The sequence below is a fragment of the Neoarius graeffei genome, chromosome 3 (genome assembly GCF_027579695.1).
Source record: "Neoarius graeffei isolate fNeoGra1 chromosome 3, fNeoGra1.pri, whole genome shotgun sequence".
Taxonomy (NCBI): domain Eukaryota; kingdom Metazoa; phylum Chordata; class Actinopteri; order Siluriformes; family Ariidae; genus Neoarius; species Neoarius graeffei.
In genome coordinates, this window is record NC_083571.1 from 113,946,998 (window position 1) to 113,966,917 (window position 19,920).

The window sequence follows — 19,920 nt, forward strand, 5'->3', positions numbered from 1 at the left end:
CTTTTGCTGCAATTCCAGCTGCAAGTCTCTTGGGGTATGTCTCTATTAGCTTAGCACATCTAGCCACTGGGATTTTTGCCCATTCCTCAAGGCAAAACTGCTCCAACTCCTTCAAGTTAGATGGGTTGCGTTGATGTACAGCAATCTTCAAGTTATGCCACAGATTCTAGATTGGATTGAGGTCTGGGCTTTGATTAGGCCATTCCAATACATTTAAATGTTTCCCTTTAAACCACTCCAGTGTAGCTTTAGCAGTATGTTTAGGGTCATTGTCCTGCTGGAACGTGAACCTTCGTCCCAGTCTCAAACCTCTGGCCGACTCAAACAGGTTTTCCTCCAGAATTGCCCTGTACTTAGTGTCATCCATCTTTCCTTCAGTCCTGACCAGCTTTCCTGTCCCTGCAGATGAAAAATATCCCCACAGCATGATGCTGCCACCACCATGCTTCACTGTAGGAATGGTGTTCTCAGGGTGTTGGGTTTGCGCCACACATGGCGTTTCCCATGATGGCCAAAAAGATAAATTTTTGTCTCCTCTAACCAGAGAATCTTCTTCCGTGTGTTTGGGGAGTCTGCCACATGCTGTTGGGCAAACTCCAAACGTGTTTTCTTAGGCAATGGCTTTTTTCTGGCCACTCTTCCATAAAGCCCCACTCTGTGGAGTGTACGGCTTAAAGTGGTCCTATGGACAGATGCTCCCATCTCCGCTGTGGATCTTTGCAGCTCCTTCAGTGTTATCTTTGATGTCTTTGCTGCATCTCTGATTAAGGCCCTCCTTGCCCGGTCTGTGAGTTTTGGTGGGCGGGGCCTTCTCTTGTCAGGTTTGTAGTGGTGCCATATTCTTTCCATTTTGCTATAATGGATTTAATGGTGCTCCGTGGGATATTCAAAGTTTGGGATATTTTTTATAACCCAACCCTGATCTATACTTCTCCACAACTTTGTCTCTGACCTGTTTGGAGGCTCCTTGGTTTTCATGTTTCTTGCTTAGTAGTGTTGCAGAGTCAGGGTCCTTCCAGAACAGGTTGATTTATACTGACATCATATGACACTTTGATTGCACACAGGTGGATCTTAATCAACTAAGGCCATCCTTAAAAAAAATCCGTTTCCTGTCCACCGGGTGAGCAAAAAAATTTTCAGTCGGGAGGGAGGGATTTTATATATATATATATATATATATATATATATATATATATATATATATATAAGAAATCGCAATGCTGTGTTTGCTTTTTCTTTCAGTACTTTTTTATTACAAAAGCTGACATTTAATAAAATATGACAGTTTAATCAACTGAAACTTGTACAAAAACTTTAAGTTAGCATTTTAAATGCTGACTGCAACATTTGCAAAACTTTTACAAAGGTACTTAAAATGTCCGACACACGGACTTTTTGTAGTTCTAAATCGAGCGTTAGGCCTAGTTCGGATGAAATTACACTATTAAAATGATCACTGGATGATTTGTTTTTCTGAATCTTTACTATTTAGTTGTTCGCTAGAATACCATTTTGCGATTTCACACTTAAGCAAATGTTTGAAAACTCCGGATCTCCTTCCTTCATGGTGGCTGCCATTTTTTTGTGCCGCACGGCGCATGCGCAGAGCTGATTCGATTCTGTATTCTGCGCGGAATGCAGGGCTTTCCACAAGCGCCGGCTGCCGGCCATACAGCCGACTACACAATTAAGTCCAGCCGGCTACTTTAATGACTATTATTTTTGTAGCCCACAGGCTCTAAATATTAATTTTCGATTTTAATAAAATTAAATGTTCATCTAACGGACTGACAATGTCAAACTGAACCGCACTCATTTAAGTTGTGATTCGCGCTGTTTGTACCGAAAATAACCACAAATTCCCCGCCGACTCGTTGATCAAGGGAGAGTAACTCATCCGCGGCCCCGACATGCGGTGTGTGCGCGCACTCGGCGGAGGCAGTAGTGTGTCGGGGCCGTCGGAGGGAACAGAAGCAGAGATGACGCTTATTTTGTCTCCGGTAAACCAGTCTTCTCTTGTTCAATTACGTGCTGGCATCAAAAGACACCGTTGGTTGTAAATGAAACCAAACCGAGTCGTTGGAGTGTATTTTCATACACAAATGGAGAAATGTTCGCTGAGTGTGTAATTGTGTAGCCCCACTGCAGACCGTTGTCGTTGTTAATTCATAGCATGCTCAGTTGCGTGAATGTGTCATGCACCGAAAATAAGAGATTTACAAGCCAGGAACGCCTCATGATGCAATATGCAAGAAAAGAAAGAAGATTTACTGCCATTTTACTTTGTATTTGAGTAAAGTGAATAAACAAATGGTCTGTGGAAAATACATTTAATCCTGGGAACTGCGTGCACAGGAGTTTATTTTGTGTTTACTCCCCCCCCCGGCTGGCTACTTATTTGTCATGGCTGGCTAGTATGAGCCTTAGGCCATGTACACACGTAGCCGGGTATTTTTAAAACCGAACATTCCCCCCCCCCGTTTATAAAAATGTTTTATCCACACCACCTCGTCTTCGAAAAAAATCCCTTCCACACATAACCGAACATCTGCGTTTTCAATCACATTCATAAGCATCCCAAACCTGGAGATGGCATTATTTCCCCAAATCCTACCCCCTAATCACATCAGAAGAGCCCTCTGTTGGCGTCACTTCCGCCTAAACATAAAACATGGCGCCAAGCTCGTTCGTCTGGACAGACTCGGAGACAGAATTGCTTCTAAACACAATTTTGGAGTATAAACTTCAAAAGACGCAAGAAAACATTGACTGGGAATCTTGTCAGTAGTTGGGCTTCTAAAATTAAACATGTAAATAGCACCTGTACAATAATTAACGCTTTCAAGGCACTACTCTGATCCATTACTCTTTGTCCATGCTTAATCTGGCTTCTGCAGTAAACAAAGGTCGCACGTTTGACGTCAGGGCAGATTTGTTGTCATTTTTTTGTCGCAGATTGTGACGTTCTAAAACGCAAAACTCCGGTTATCTCTGTCTACACGAAAAGGCATACACGGAGTTTTCAAAAATCTTCACTTTGCCCGGAGTTTTTTTAAATATTCGTTTTTGATGTGATTTCATGTGGATGACAGGCCAAAACGTAGAAAAATATCTTCGATTTAGCAGATACCCGGCTACGTGTGGACGGGGTCTTAGTGGAAAGCCCTGGGAATGCGTAAACGTCAAGTTCGATTTTAGATTTACGAACCCGAAAAAAATGTCGAAAAACCGGCGTTAAAAAAAAAATTCAACCGCACAAACTGCACTCACCCGGCTGGTGGACCGGAAACGGAACATTTTTTAATAATGGCCTAATTATGTGACTTATGAAGTAAATTGGTTGGACCAGCTCTTATTTAGGGGTTTCATAGGAAAGGGGTGAATACTTATGCACACTCCAAATTTCTGTTGGGTTTTTTTTTCATCTTGTTGTTTGTGTCACAATAAAACAACAATTTTCACCTTTAAAGTTTTACGCATGTTGTGTAAATCAAATGGCGCTAACCCTCTAAAAATCCATTTTAATTCCAGCTTGTAATGTGACAAAACAGGACAAACACCAAGGGGGATGAATACTTTTGCAGGACACTGTCAGGAGAAGGAAAAAGACGCATACAAGTATAATACAGTGAAATTTTTTTCTTCACATGCGGTGAAATGGAAGCTGGAGTCAGAGTGCAAGCTAGCTCTGATACTATACTCCTAGAACTGGGAGAAAGGGGAGAATATTTTGAGAGGATGATGTTAATTTTACATTGTAATCAGAATTCTTTCAGTCTTTTAGATAAACTCCAAAAGTATGTCTTTTTTGTTTGTTTTTTTTAAGAATGAATCTGGAGCTTTATTTCCTTGTTTTGTTGATTTAACCATAAACAGATGATTATGGTTGCTGGTTGCAGGACTTAAATGAATGGAGAGAGTAATGTTGAGGTACTGCAGTCAGATTGAAGGGAAACTGGCATTTTTTTTTTTTTTTAACCTGGGTCCTATTTTCCCAACAAGTGTTGATAGTACACACAGTGGTGCTTGAAAGTTTGTGAACCCTTTAGAATTTTCTATATTTCTGCATAAATATGACTTAAAACATCAGATTTTCACACAAGTCCTAAAAGTAGATAAAAAGAACCCAGTTAAACAAATGAGACAAAAATATTATACTCGGTCATTTATTTATTGATGAGGAAAATGATCCAATATTACATATCTGTGAGTGGCAAAAGTATGTGAACCTCTAGGATTAGCAGTTAATTTGAAGGTGAAATTAGAGTCAGGTGTTTTCAATCAGTGGGATGACAATCAGGTGTGAGTGGGCACCCTGTTTTATTTAAAGAACAGGGATCTATCAAAGTCTGATCTTCACAACACGTTTTTGGAAGTGTATCATGGCACGAACAAAGGAGATTTCTGAGGACCTCAGAAAAAGTGCTGTTGATGCTCATCAGGCTGGAAAAGGTTACAAAACCATCTCTAAAGAGTTTGAACTCCATCAATCCACAGTCAGACAGATTGTGTACAAATGGAGGAAATTCAAGACCATTGTTACCTTCCCCAGGAGTGGTCCACCAACAAAGATCACTCCAAGAGCAAGGCGTGTAATAGTTGACGAGGTCACAAAGGACCCCAGGGTAACTTCTAAGCAACTGAAGGCCTCTCTCACATTAGCCAGTGCTAATATTCATGAGTCCACCATCAGGAGAACACTGAACAACAATGGTGTGCATGGCAGGGTTGCAAGGAGAAAGCCACTGCTCTCCAAAAAGAACATTGCTGCTCTTCTGCAGTTTGCTAAAGATCATGTGGACAAGCCAGAAGGCTATCGGAAAAATGTTTTTGTGGACTGATGAGACCAAAATAGACTTTTTGGTTTAAATGAGAAGTGTTATGTTTGGAGAAAGGAAAACACTGCATTCCAACATAAGAACCTTATCCATCTGTGAAACATGGTGGTGGTAGTATCATGGTTTGGGCCTGTTTTGCTGCATCTGGGCCAGGATGGCTTGCCATCATTGATGGAACAATGAATTCTGAATTATACCAGCAAATTCTAAAGGAAAATGTCAGGACATTTGTCCATGAACTGAATCTCAAGAGAAGGTGGGTCATGCAGCAAGACAACGACCCTAAGCACATAAGTCGTTCTACCAAAGAATGGTTAAAGAAGAATAAAGTTAATGTTTTGGAATGGCCAAGTCAAAGTCCTGACCTTAATCCAATGGAAGTGAGCAGTTCATGTGAGGAAACCCACCAACATCCCAGAGTTGAAGCTGTTCTGTACGGAGGAACGGGCTAAAATTCCTCCAAGCCAGTGTGCAGGACTGATCAACAGTTACCGCAAACGTTTAGTTGCAGTTATTGCTGCACAAGGGGGTCACACCAGATACTGAAAGCAAAGGTTCACATACTTTTGCCACTCACAGATACGTAATATTGGATCATTTTCCTCAATAAATAAAATGACCAAGTATAATATTTTTGTCTCATTTGTTTAACTGGGTTCTCTTTATCTACTTTTAGGACTTGTGTGAAAATCTGATGATGTTTTAGGTCATATTTATGCAGAAATATAGAAAATCCTAAAGGGTTCACAAACTTTCAAGTACTCCTGTAGTGTAATATTCTGTTTAAGTATAAATACTCAAACAACCAAGGAAGCATACCAAACATATAAATTACAGCTAAATAGAGAACTCAAAACAGCTAACCCCAGGCTAGACTGTCCACAGTCTGGGTTGGCCTAGACCAAAACACAGTGGGCAGGGAAGCAGAGGTGAGTCTTCAGTCTGCGCTTGAAGGTGGTCAGGGAGTCGGCAGTTCTGACCTCAATGGGAAGGTCATTTCCCCAACGGGGAGCCAGGACAGACCGTAGTCTTGAGTGGGCGGGGCAGGAGTGGAGAGGAGGGCAACAGTCCAGTATTGTGTTTGAACGCTACAAGTGCTAACTACAAAACAGCTATACAATGTAACACTACGGGACAAACATGTCTTTAGAAATAGATGACTTCACAAATTCTGTGTGACTTGTCCTTTTGTAAACATCAGAAAAGCCCCCATGCGATAATCCATTTTGTGTTGGGCTGCTATGTTAGAGGCCGCAAGAAGAGATGTTTGCCCCGTTGTATAACATTGTATAGCCATTTTGTGGTTGCTGGTGGTTGCATTCTAACTCAATACTGGACCGATTTTGATAGTTTTTGTCCTTTTAGTAAAAATTTGGACCCAAAAATTGAGAAAATAGGTCCCAGGTTAAAAAAAAAAAATCCTGAAGTTTCCATTTAAGGCTCAACATTCTACGAATGCATAATACACACTGACCCTATTAGCGATCAGCAAACCTCTCTGTGGTTTTCGAGTATGCATGGCCAATTCTATCTGCATGAATCACTCTAAATGTTTCTGGTTCCTGGAACGGAAAGAACAGTTCTCGGAACAGTCAGAATAGCCACCTCCTACCTGTCTGTTCAGGTCTCGTCCTGTTAAAGGGACAGCCTCCGATACGAAGAAGAGGTTCGTGAATATTATCTCTACTACTAAAGGAAGTCTGTGTGTCTGTCTATTCACCGATGCAAATCGACACGGCTAGACGCACATACTCCATACTTTGCACACAGATTGGTGACACCTCAGAGGGGCCCCAAGACAACATTTTCAATTTTCTGAAATATGGGATTAGTGCTAATCCAACACGTTATTCATTTCCCATAGGCTACATGCTCGTGCTAACGCACTGTATGCAGCCTCGGCAGGGAATCCCCTCCCCGACTCACCTGAGAGGTTTGATTGTATGGGACCTCAAAGAGCACCATTGAGAGGAAATCAGGTTCACGGGCAATAACTGCTAGTTTACAATAACACAGTCATTAAAGTTTAAAGGATCTTGCACACATTTTGTCATTGTATTCCAAACGGGGGAAGCCATGGCCTAATGGTTAGAGAAGCAGCTTTGGGACCAAAAGGTTGCTGGTTCGATTCTCTGGACCAGCAGGAATGGCTGAAGTGTCCTTGAGCAAGGCACCTGCCCCCCAGCTGCTGCTCTGGGTATGTCGTATGTCTAAATGCCTGTAATGTAATGGTCAGGCTAAGATAGATTCTTCGCAGATTAACACCTGCTCTTCAGAGTTGTACAAGACGCTTAAATCCACAAGTGTTCAGTGTCATACATTTTCTTTAGGATATTTGTGTAGATGGATCTAATTACACCAAACTGCATTCCCACTGTTCAGGTGCTGCTGGGGTTCTAGTAGGACATCCTTTCGACACTGTAAAGGTGAGTACATTGGTCTAAATGCTGTGATCGTTTTAAATCACATTTATTCTTTGATTACTTTGCTTTGTAGCCTGTAATTAACAAACACTAATGAACCACAAGTAATCCTTCCTCATGGTGGTAATAAGCTATGGGCTCTGCATGTAATGATTTCCTTTTGTGTTTACAGTTCATTCCCCTTTTTTAAAGACATCTTTTTAAAAAAATATGAAAGTTTTGTTTTGACTGAAAGATCTATATGCTTATTACTCCCGACAAGCTATTCACAAAATAGCACGTGTGTAAACCATTCAGGGTCATTGTATTTTTCAAAATGTAGGTGTAATATGAGAATTTATTTTTTTCGCGGTCCGGTTTCCATCAAATCCTGCGCTCTGATTGGCTGGCGAGCGGGTCCGTATCCTAGGGTACGGACCCCAGTTACGGACCTCTGGCAACTCGCTCGTTCACAACAACAAGAAACATAGTAGCAATTTTTGTCAACATTTATTTTCACATTTCTCAGGAGAATAGCATTAATTTTACATCATAGATAGCGATAACGACAGTCTTCACAGCGAAAGCGAGTTTTACTACCCTGAGGAAGAAGAAATAAAAGAAAACATTTCAGGAGAAAGCTAAAAACCTCTAACTGTTGCTAACGCCGAGCAAAAACATGGCTGAATCCTGAATGACTCAATTTTGTATAAATAGGGGACATAGGCAGCAAAATGTAGTTTTTTTTTTCCTGCCATGGAAGTGCACTTGTATACCGAGGAGGAAGCAATTTGCATTACGGCCATGAATGAGGATTCAAAATGGCGGCTCGGCTCGGCTTGGTTTTCCTTTTCAGGTGTTCCCGTTTTCTGTTAGAATTTGGTAAAGAAAAAAATAAATAGATCGGGGAGGCCATTGTCTTGGACACTCGGGTGAAGAGAGGGGCTGAGCTGTCAACTGATCATCACTTGGTGGAGGAGGAAGCTGGACAGACCTGTCAGGCCCAAACGTATGGTGAGGGTCTGCTGGGAATGTCTGGCCAAGCACTCTGTTGGGGAGGTCTTTAACTCCCACTTCCGGGAGAGCTTTTCCCAGCTTCCAAGGGAGATGGGGGACATTGAGTCTGAGTGGACCATGTTCTCTACCTCCATTGTGGACGCAGCTATTCGGAGCTGTGGCCGCAAGGTCTCTGGTGCCTGTCGTGGCGGCAATCCCCGAACCCGGTGGTGGACACCGGAAGTAAGGGATGCCGTCAAGCTGAAGGAGTCCTATCGGGCCATGTTGACCTCCGGGACTCCTGACGCAGCTGACGGGTATCGGCAAGCCAGGCGTGCTGCAGCTCGGGCAGTTGCGGAGGCAAAAACTCGGAACTGGGAGGAGTTCGGGGAGGCCATGGAGAAGGACTATCGGTCGGCCTCGAAGAAATTCTGGCAAACCGTCCGGTGCCTCAGGAGGGGGAAGCAGTACTCTGCCAACACTGTTTACAGTGCGGGTGGGGAGCTGTTGACCTCGACTGGGGACATTGTCGGGTGGTGGAAGGAATACCTTGAGGATCTCCGCAATCCCACCATCATGTCTTCCATTGAGGAGACTGAGGCTGATGACTCAGAGGTGGACTCGTCCATTACCCAAACCGAAGTCACTGAGGTGGTTTGCAAGCTCCTCGGTGGCAAGGCACCGGGGGTGGATGAGATCCGCCCTGAGTATCTCAAGTCTCTGGATGTTGTAGGGCTGTCTTGGTTGACACGCCTCTGCAACATCGCGTGGCGGTCGGGGACAGTGCCTCTGGAGTGGCAGACTGGGGTGGTGGTCCCAGGAAACTCCCCAGATCTTAATCCTATCAAGAATATGCGGTCAATCCTCAAAAAGCGGGTGGACAAACAAAAACACAATAATTGTGATAAACTCCATGCGCTGATTATGCAAGAACGGGTTTCCATCAGTCAGGATTTGGCCCAGAAGCTGATATCCAGCATGGCAGGGCGAATTGCAGGAGTCTTGAAAAAGAAGCGTCAACCCTGTAAATATTGACTCTTTTTGCATAAACTTGATGTATTTGTCAATAAAAGCCTTTGAAACTTATGAAATGCTAATAATTGTACTTCAGTATCCCATAGAAACATCTGATAAAAAGATCTAAAAACACTGAAGCAGCAAACTTTGTGAAAACCAAAATTTGTCAGTCTCAAAACCTTTGGCCACGACTGTACATGTCACGCCATGGGATTTTTGTACCAGATGCTCTGTTTTACAGATTGTGTAGAAACGACGTTGAAAAGCGTGCGATAATTTGCACCGTTTTCTCTGGCTGATCTAGAACTATGCTGTGTCTTTCACAGGTCAGACTTCAAGTCCAAAATGCACACAAGCCTCTGTACCGGGGAACCTTTCACTGTTTCCAGTCCATCGTACGGCAAGAATCAGTCAGTATCTTTTTCTTTGTGTTTATTTGCTACATTTTGGTATTGATATTACCAAATTGGTATAAATATTAAAAATCCGTGAAAGCAATTAGATTGTAAGTGCATGGGTCATTCACAGAATCTACTTGAACCCAGCTGTAAATGATGAGGTAGCTCCAGCCCCAGCCACTTTCATGTCTACAAAGATGTCTGGCATAATTTTACAGTTCAACAAACCTGATTAACCAATTTACTGGAAGAAAATCTATAAATGGTTGTTTATTTTAAAGTAATTTATTAAAGCTAGACGGCCTTTCGATTTCATAACATCGGTGAAGTTTAGTTCCCTTTGAAATGTGGTCATTGTGATATATGTTTATTTCTGTAATATGACAAAAATATCAGGCCATTCTGTGGCTGGGAAGTTATTTAATTTGAGGGGATTAAAGCAAATAATGTGCATGAAATCGCTCGCTTCAAGCAGACAGAGGAAGTCCATGTGCGCATGCGCAGGTTTACCTTCTTCTTCTTTTGGGTTTTACGGCAGCTGGCATCCACAGTGTTGCATTACTGCCATCTACAGGTTTACCTTTGAGCGTGCACTGACAGTTCCATCATTCTGTCACTAAACGAACAGCTGATCACACCGAGGTGCTCGCTGAGCGCCGATATTTATTAGTTTGGTCCTGCGTTTCCTTTCCTTCGTATATAACATGACGTGCTTTCTTTCCGTTACTGTAGTCGGTCTTTCACATTTCATTTGCACACTCACGTCCTCCATTTTTCTCTCCTGTTTCAAATTTGTATCCCACAACGCCTTGCGTGAACAGGGAAAGCCCACCACGTGATGCATGATGTAGTATCTTGAACTGGGTCATGGTGAAGCAGGAAAAAATAACAGAGAATTTAGGGCCACGTGAAGATAAATTCCTTAATTGTTCTGTTTAAAAAAAAACAATTGGAAGGCTGTGATTTGAATTCGGTAGCTTTCGGTCCACTAAACAAAAATAATCAGGTGTTGGGGAAAATTCTTTTCATGACCTACACTTGAAAAATCTGAAAGGCAGTCTAGCTTTAATTACATTAAATCCTTAGAACAATGCGTTTGCTGTGAAATAATGATGTCAGGTCCTAATAGCTATTTTTGTCCCTACAGGTTTTTGGTTTGTACAAAGGCATCGGTTCTCCTATGATGGGCCTAACTTTCATCAACGCCATCGTCTTTGGTGTGCAAGGCAACACTATGCGTCTGCTGGAACGAGACACTCCCACAAACCAGTTCCTAGCAGGAGCAGCTGCTGGAACCATCCAGTGTGTTATCTGTTGTCCAATGGAACTGGCCAAGACGCGCATGCAGATGCAAGGTACTGGTGAAAAGAAGTCGTCGACTCGTAAGGTGTACAAAAACTCATTGGACTGCCTGGCCCGGATATACAATCGTGAGGGTGTGCGTGGCATCAACAGGGGCATGGTGTCCACTCTCATCCGTGAGACGCCTGCTTTTGGAGTGTACTTCCTGGTCTATGATGTTCTAACGCGCTCACTAGGCTGTGAGCCACACGACTCGTACATGATCCCTAAACTGATGTTTGCTGGTGGTATGTCGGGCATCGCCTCATGGCTTTCTACATATCCTATGGATGTGATTAAGTCTCGGCTACAAGCAGATGGTGTCGGAGGCAAGTTCGCATACAGTGGCATCATGGATTGTACACGCAAGAGCTTAAAGCAAGAGGGATGGCGTGTATTCACGAGGGGTCTCACCTCAACTCTGCTGCGCGCTTTTCCCGTCAACGCAGCTACTTTCGCTACTGTAACGCTCTTCCTCATGTACGTACGGCGAGAGGAGGCGCCAAAAGATTGCGAAGCCGACCCGCAGCACCATGCTGCATTACAACAGCAAGCGCAGCCTACCAGCATGTAATGGCCTCGCATTTTCAGTGTATGCACTAGTGCTGAGCCACATCGTTCCTCTTTTGGTGGATTATCCCACCCACTCCGACTTTTAATAATACTGTCAATAAACCATTGTCTATTTTATTTTTTTAAACACTGTATAAGTACTGCTACTGATGCTGATATTGCACAAAGCAACAAAGAGGCAGCAACTACTGTAGTGAAAACCTCCACCACATCCTGTTACTGAACACATTACCATCAATGGTAATGAATTGAAATGTAAAAACTACTTCTTGAGGTAAAGTAGTTCATAAACAAATGTGAAATAGAGATGGAAAAGTGCACTTTAGGGTATATCCTTAGTTGTGAAATCTGACAGAAACATGTTTTTAAGTTACAAGTATAGAACATAGGCTTGTTTAAAAAAAAAAAAAGTGATGTCTCCTTTGCCTAGTGTAAAACTGCTAATAAATTTCCTAAAACAGCATTCTACATTTTGTATTTAGTCTAGAACTCATGCTGTTTTAAATACGTCTGGATGATCATTTAAAAAAAATAACGTTAGATTGGTTAGAATCTATGTCTACCTGAGCTGGTAATTCAGGTAGCTCGTCCTATACTGCAGTAATAAACTTGTAGAAAAGTTGAAACTCCTCCTTCATGAACCAAGTTCTTTGATTTGATGCATGTGAAAGAATTGTAAAATTTAATAATCAATATCTTTTCCAAGTTGCACAGATTGTCTTACGGAAGCCTCGAGAGGCCCTTCATATAATCTTTTTTTTATTCACCTTGTTATCCCGAGATAACGACATAATTAATTCAGGATGTCGAGAAAACAACACAACTAATTCGAGATCTCGAGAAAACAAAACCGTTATTCTGAGATAACGACATAATTAATTCAGGATGTCGAGAAAACAACACAACTAATTCGAGATCTCGAGAAAACAAAACCGTTATTCCGAGATAACGACATAATTAATTCAGGATGTCGAGAAAACAACACAAGTAATTCGAGATCTCGAGAAAACAAAACCGTTATTCCGAGATAACGACATAATTAATTCAGGACGTCGAGAAAACAACACAACTAATTCGAGATCTCGAGAAAACAAAACCGTTATTCCGAGATAACGACATAATTAATTCAGGACGTCGAGAAAACAACACAACTAATTCGAGATCTCGAGAAAACAAAACCGTTATTCCGAGATAACGACATAATTAATTCAGGACGTCGAGAAAACAACACAACTAATTCGAGATCTCGAGAAAACAAAACCGTTATTCCGAGATAACGACATAATTAATTCAGGACGTCGAGAAAACAACACAACTAATTCGAGATCTCGAGAAAACAAAACCGTTATTCCGAGATAACGACATAATTAATTCAGGATGTCGAGAAAACAACACAACTAATTCGAGATCTCAAGAAAACAAAACAATTATCCCGTGATCTTGAGAAAACAAGACAATTATTCTGTGATCTCGAAAAAAACAAAACAATTATTTCATGATCTCGAGAAAACAGCTGAGATTTCTAGCAGAGCTGCGCCCCCTGTGGGTCAGACAACGAAGACTTAGAAATTGGCGGGCCAGTCTTCTGCAGAGGTGCCGCGGACTAATTTTGAAATGATCCCTTATTAAAAGACTTAATGCAATCTCTCCCTGTGTCAACCCCTGATCAAAATATTGCCTTATTAGGTGATCGATTATTCCAGACATTCTAATGACCAAAGTTGCATCTATACAGAATGAGAAATAGCCCCAAAGTCAGCATATCACAAGTCTCTTGGCGCACCTGAATGAACCATTTCTCAGCTGTTTTCTCGAGATCCTGAATTAATTATGTCGTTATCTCGGGATAACAAGGTGAATAAAAAAAGGATTATATGAAGGGCCTCTCGGGGCTTCCGTACTGTCTTAACTCTTCAAGACGGAGGTTTTTTTTAATAGTCTCTAGTACTATTTGTGCTTGTTAAAATGTCCGATCTTATCTCTTTTTAGATAACCATGGTCACTGTGGGAACAGCATGTGAGTTTTCAATCAGTACAACATTACGATGCTCTGTGTTCAAAGAAAATGTTGTGTCCGCTCTGAAAACTAAGCATTCTGTTTGTCTCAGTGCTACTGTGGTGGTGATTTCTATCAATCATTTTGTGTCCATAACAACGCCTCTCCAAAGCTGTTGGAACCGTCTGCATGAGTCAGTGGGATTTGTAAGATCGGATCTTGATCAAGGCAACCTTTGATTTTCTGTTGACATTGTTTGTACTTCTATTTAAACCCAGTTATGGCGGTTAGTGGAACATGTGCGATGGTGGGTTATCAACAGAGTTGACTGTTAAGTGTAAACTCATTGTCATTACTTGTATGCTGTACTTCCTGTACAAATTATGTATTCCATTAAAACTTGAGCTTTAAAACGTGACAGTCAGTTTTATTTTACCTCTGAGAAACTGTATTTTTAAAAAATCTTTATTAAGCCCAGCACACACCTTCCCAATTTTATCGGGGTTTCGTGTGTCGGGCGATTGGTTATGAGTATACGGGCCCAATTTGTTCGGTTCAAAATTCCCCGCACACATTTGCAAGACATCGTACACGTTCAGCCCGAATAGATGGTCACGTGTTCAAGATATCACGTGATAGTACAAAATGTATACGGGTCCGTCTCAGAAACCGGTCTCTCGTTTGGGACATCATGGTCCAAAAATAAATTTTCTAATTTTACTAATTTTTTTTTTTTTTGTATTTACCTAACACTCAATGTTGTCATGTTTAATCAGAATAAAGATAGTATCTTGCTTTATCTGGCCTCCACTGTGGAAAATTTTTTTGATTACAATTCAAATGCTTTTGTAAAATTGATTTCCATATAAAATAAATAACTACATCATGAAGAATTAAAGCTCCTCCTTCACAGATGAGTGAAAATATTGAATAAATTTCCTCTTTTTGATTGCTTGGGTTATAGTCCGGGAGCCATGGGGTCGGACCCGGAATTTTTGGTTAAAGTTTTTTTTTTTTGCTTTATCTTATAGATTTGAGGTAGCTCTTCAAGATTTAAGAGGGTGCCCGGTGATATCCCTTGGGCAATTTAATATATTAACCCTTTAATGCCCTATATGCCCAAATAATGGAAGAAAATACAAAAAAAAATAATATCAGTGTAAATACTGATATTAAATGCACCAAGTTGGCTGTATCTGATAGGTATTCACATTTTTCTCTATATTTGTCATTCAAATACATCAAATGTGGATTAATTAACCCTTTCATAACTTTTCCAAATTAGCGATTTTTATACAAGTATTACATAAAACTAACCCTAGTTAATACAAAATAATGATCAATATCTATGTAAGAACTATACAGCATGCAAAAGAACTATATACAGCATGCACACACACACACTAATGACCAATAACTATGTAAAAGAACTATATACAGCATGCATACACTCACACCAATGATCCACTATGTAAACGAACTATATACAGCATGTATACACTCACACCAGTGATCCACTATGTAAAAGAACTATAGCATGCAATAGAACTATATACAGCATGTATACACTCACACCAGTGATCCACTATGTAAAAGAACTATAGCATGCAATAGAACTATATACAGCATGCATACACTCACACCAGTGATCAACTATGTAAAAGAACTACTGTATATACAGCATGCATATACATTCACACCAGTGATCCACTATGTAAACGAACTATATACAGCATGTATACACTCACACCAGTGATCCACTATGTAAAAGAACTACAGCATGCAATAGAACTATATACAGCATGCATACACTCACACCAGTGATCCACTATGTAAAAGAATTATATACAGCATGTATACACTCACACCAGTGATCCACTATGTAAACGAACTATATACAGCATGCAATAGAATTATATACAGCATGCATACACTCACACCAGTGATCCACTATGTAAAAGAATTATATACAGCATGTATACACTCACACCAGTGATCCACTATGTAAAAGAACTATATACAGCATGTATACACTCACACCAGTGATCCACTATGTAAAAGAACTATATACAGCATGTATACACTCACACCAGTGATCCACTATGTAAACGAACTATATACAGCATGTATACACTCACACCAGTGATCCACTATGTAAACGAACTATATACAGCATGTATACACTCACACCAGTGATCCACTATGTAAAAGAACTACAGCATGCAATAGAACTATATACAGCATGCATACACTCACACCAGTGATCCACTATGTAAACGAACTATATACAGCATGTATACACTCACACCAGTGATCCACTATGTAAAAGAACTACAGCATGCAATAGAACTATATACAGCATGCATACACTCACACCAGTGATCCACTATGTAAAAGAACTACTGTATATACAGCATGCATATACATTCACACCAGTGATCCACTATGTAAACGAACTATATACAGCATGCAATAGAACTATATACAGCATGCATATACACTCACACCAGTGATCCACTATGTAAAACTACAGTATGCAATATATCAAGCATGCAAAATGGCATATACAGCATGCGCGCACACACACAAGAATAGCAAAAGATACTGATTTTCAATTAACCAAATTGGCTGTACAGTATTCACGCTTTACTGTCATTCAAATTAGTCAAACGTGTAATTGACCCTTTCATAAATTTGCAAAATTAACAATTTTGATACAAGAACTACAGTACATAAAGCATGTACGTGCATGCATGCATGCACACGCACACACATACACACGCGCACACACTAATGAGCAATAATTATGTAAAATAATTACATACAGTATGCAAACACACACACAAAACACAAAAACTATTTAAGGAAAGAACTCAGATGAAAAAAAAAACCCTCTAAACCCTTTGCCATTGCTTAGTGTCTGTAAAAATATGCTTATGTACTGGGTGCCAGCTAGTACAGAGGAGAATGTTAAGTAAACCTTACTCCCCAACGTTTTAAAAGTCGTGCTAGTCAGTGGAAGAGCAGTGTGGTTTGGAGTGGGGGTGAATCGGGGACAATGCCCTGAATTTTACTAGGGAACCAGGAACATTACTATTTCAACAGTCAATATCGTAAAAATAAGCAATCTATTAGCTTAATGTATTAGCTTAAGGAAACCTTACTGCCCAACGTTTTAAAAGTCGTGCTAGTCAGTGGACTGGCTAGTGCACATGACTCTCAGTCCACAAGCAGTGTGGTTTGGAGTGGGGGTGAGGGTAAGGTTAACAGACTTTTGAGATGATAATCGGGGACAATGCCCTGAATTTTACTAGGGAACCAGGGACATTACTATTTCAACAGTCAATATCGTTAAAATAAGCAATCTATTAGCTTAATGTATTAGCTTAAAAAAATCAGTGACTAGCATTTCCTAGGTGAGAGTTGGGTGTGCTAGCCAGTGTTGTGAAACTATGGGTCTAGTTCACTGGTGAGCAGTGAGTACATGTCACTGCTCTTTCATGATTACAGTCAAATAGTTTCTCTGCTTAGCTTATGCGTGCTGTGATCTTTTGGGGGCAGTGTGATTGACAGAGTTAGCAAGATAGCTACACAAGTTGGCTTGAATTAGCTAATTGTGTCCCTCATATGCCCCTGCAGAAGTAAACACAAGGATGACAATGGAGTGTATGCCTAATAATTTAAGGCTCGCATTAACAACCAAAGTAATAGAGTAATAAAGGGCTTTTTGGTATAAGCCCCGCCCCCAATTGCATGGCCACACCCCCAACCATGGCTGGAACCCCACCCCCAGGCCTTAAACTCATCCTATTATGTTAACAAACACAAAAATAAGTATGATATATAGACTTTGGTGAACATAAAGTGAAGAATGTCAAAATGTCAGAATTTAGGCTATGACTGCAGCACATCCAACAATAAAGGGCCAATATCCGGAATTGCCCAAGGGATATCACCGGGCACCCTCTCTTATCTTAATGAGTAGACCTTGGACAACAACAAACAGCAAAAAAAAAAAACTTTAACCGACGAAGCCAGGTTCAGCCAAATTTGGGCCTTTGGCTCCCGGACTATTAAAAATGCCAAGTTATGATGACTGAATTGATTATTCACTTAAATATGAATAATATGATACAGTTTGGGTATTTGATATGGCGAAATAGGACACAATGGAAAAATCAAGAACACACTGGAAAGATGAGAATAACGGCGGTGGTAAAAGAACAGCGACTGTACCGGCTGAAGGTCGCGCGGGTCTCTGCTGCGGCGCGCGAGCAACGGGACATCACTACCGCACCGACGGAGAGGGGGCGGGGCAAAATGACTGGCTGTAGATTCTATCAAAAGTTCGATCTAAATTGACCATGATTGCAAAATATTGGTCAAAAATACGCAAACACTACGAAATATGAAAGTAAGACAAAAAAGAAACATTCTACTGCCTTATACTGCAAGACTAAAACAAAATAAAACTGTCAAAACTCACCTTTTCAGCAATAACGTCCGAACAGATCACCCGCGTAACAGAAAGAACGCAAATGGAAGCACGATCAACTTCTACACATGCAAATTGTTAATGTGTGTCCTTCCCCGCACACAAATAACACGCTACGGTAAAAAATAGACCACGACTCATTTTATAGCTCAGAAATTCATACAAGACCAGCTACCATCGTAACATATTCTGTAAGAAACATATTCTATACCTAACTTTCAGCTTTCATTTTAAAAAACAAAATCGCAGATTTATAACTAAATGTTTATATGGCGTAGTGATTTTAAGTTACTACTTTTGGTGAGGTCGTGACCTTGACCCTGAGGCTTTCCGTTTAGATCAAAACACACGATCGTATTGGTTTGGGGTTTGCGGAAAATGGAGTTACAACGGTGATGAAATATTTTGCATGATGTTTTATTACGGTTATGATTATCCTGTGAGCGCACCGATCCTTAGGTGGATAAAGTTACAACTTAAAATACAATTAGTGACAACTGTAGACTTTTCAGTGGACTACAATCTTTTTAAGGGAATGCGATGTAGTCAACCATTTATCATGTCCCAGATCAAGCCGCCATTTTTCCACAAATTTGCAGAATTTTTGCCAAATTCTGAATATTCACATCAAAGATTTAGTTTTATCTGTATTATTTCTATCATTTTATTTCAAATTAAAATCAACATCACCGTTCAAAGCCGTATAGTTTATTGACTGTGAATATATTTAGTGGGGGACCCCCACAGTACCCAGTTTCTGAGACAGACCCATATATATACATACATAGAGAAGTATTACATTTTGAATATTAGAATCAAAAAGGGATAATAATCCCAACTAGACAAATCAGTAATAAGAATTGATTCTAATTTGTTCAGTTGTTCTTAAAATTCAACTTGTTCTGGGATTCCGGACAAGCGATTTCTGTACCACTGACAATGCTATAATACTTTACCAGGCATTTTCAAAGCTGACACGATTACAGCCATAGCCTCGTTCCTCTTTTCCCGTTTGCTGTAATCAGGTGAACTAACGTCATAAAGACAGGTGGACGCTTCCCAAAGTGACACAAGTTGTGCTTCCCGGTCTGCAGTCCACGTGTGATTGTCGCAAGTCACTATTTTGCCTTATTTACAACGTGATCAATCCTGGCACTCCAATTGGCTGTTTAAAATTATCGTAACTGATGAGATCGTTGTAACAACTCACACACTACCGATTGTGTTGCGTACGAGGAGATCGTGTCCGAAAATATTAAGACCAGTTTGATCTTAACCAAGAACCGATGAAATTGGCTATGAGGTGCCCCCGCACACATTTACGATTCGCAAGCGATTTAATCGGCCTGACAAAATCGTAAGTGAATCGGGAAGGTGTGTGGTGGGCTTTAGGACTAAAATCTGCTAAAATTTGATTTACACCTTGATAATTATTAACCATTTATTTGTATAAGTTGTTCAATTAGATTTTGGTAGATGTAAGAAACAGATTGCTTACATGATTAAAGGAGAACTGAAAGCAATTTTTTTATTATCAAAATTCTCTCATTTTATTAAATATCGGAATGCATTTTTGATCGCTATTTTGTCACTGCTATAGCAAGTTCTGAGTGTTTGAAATATGCTCTGTAATATATCAGTCCGTATGTCAAAGCAATGGCTGTAAACGAGATTCGTCGAGACCTGTGCGAGACATCGTAGGACGGAAGTAAAACGTACAGCGGAAATCAAAGCGACCAACATCCGCCAACGTTGTCAAAAGCCGTGCACGCCCTCTTTCGAATGCTGATGTAATCGAGCTGGAAGTTTTGTTTGTTTTGATAGCAATCAGGAAAGTTTGAAAAAAGTAGTCAGTAATCAT

The 19,920-nt window shown here is 40.6% G+C and overlaps 1 protein-coding gene across 1 annotated transcript in view; it reads left to right on the forward strand.

Moving 5' to 3' along the window:
* The window catches only part of slc25a29 (solute carrier family 25 member 29), a 64,021-nt gene extending 50,039 nt beyond the window's left edge, over positions 1 to 13,982 (forward strand). Inside the window, exons 2-4 of the mRNA XM_060917918.1 lie at positions 7,224 to 7,267; positions 9,583 to 9,666; positions 10,802 to 13,982. Of these exons, the coding sequence (XP_060773901.1) occupies positions 7,224 to 7,267; positions 9,583 to 9,666; positions 10,802 to 11,569 (896 nt within the window). The 3' untranslated portion in view covers positions 11,570 to 13,982. The remainder of the gene's footprint in view (positions 1 to 7,223; positions 7,268 to 9,582; positions 9,667 to 10,801) is intronic.
* The last annotated feature ends 5,938 nt before the right edge of the window (positions 13,983 to 19,920 follow it).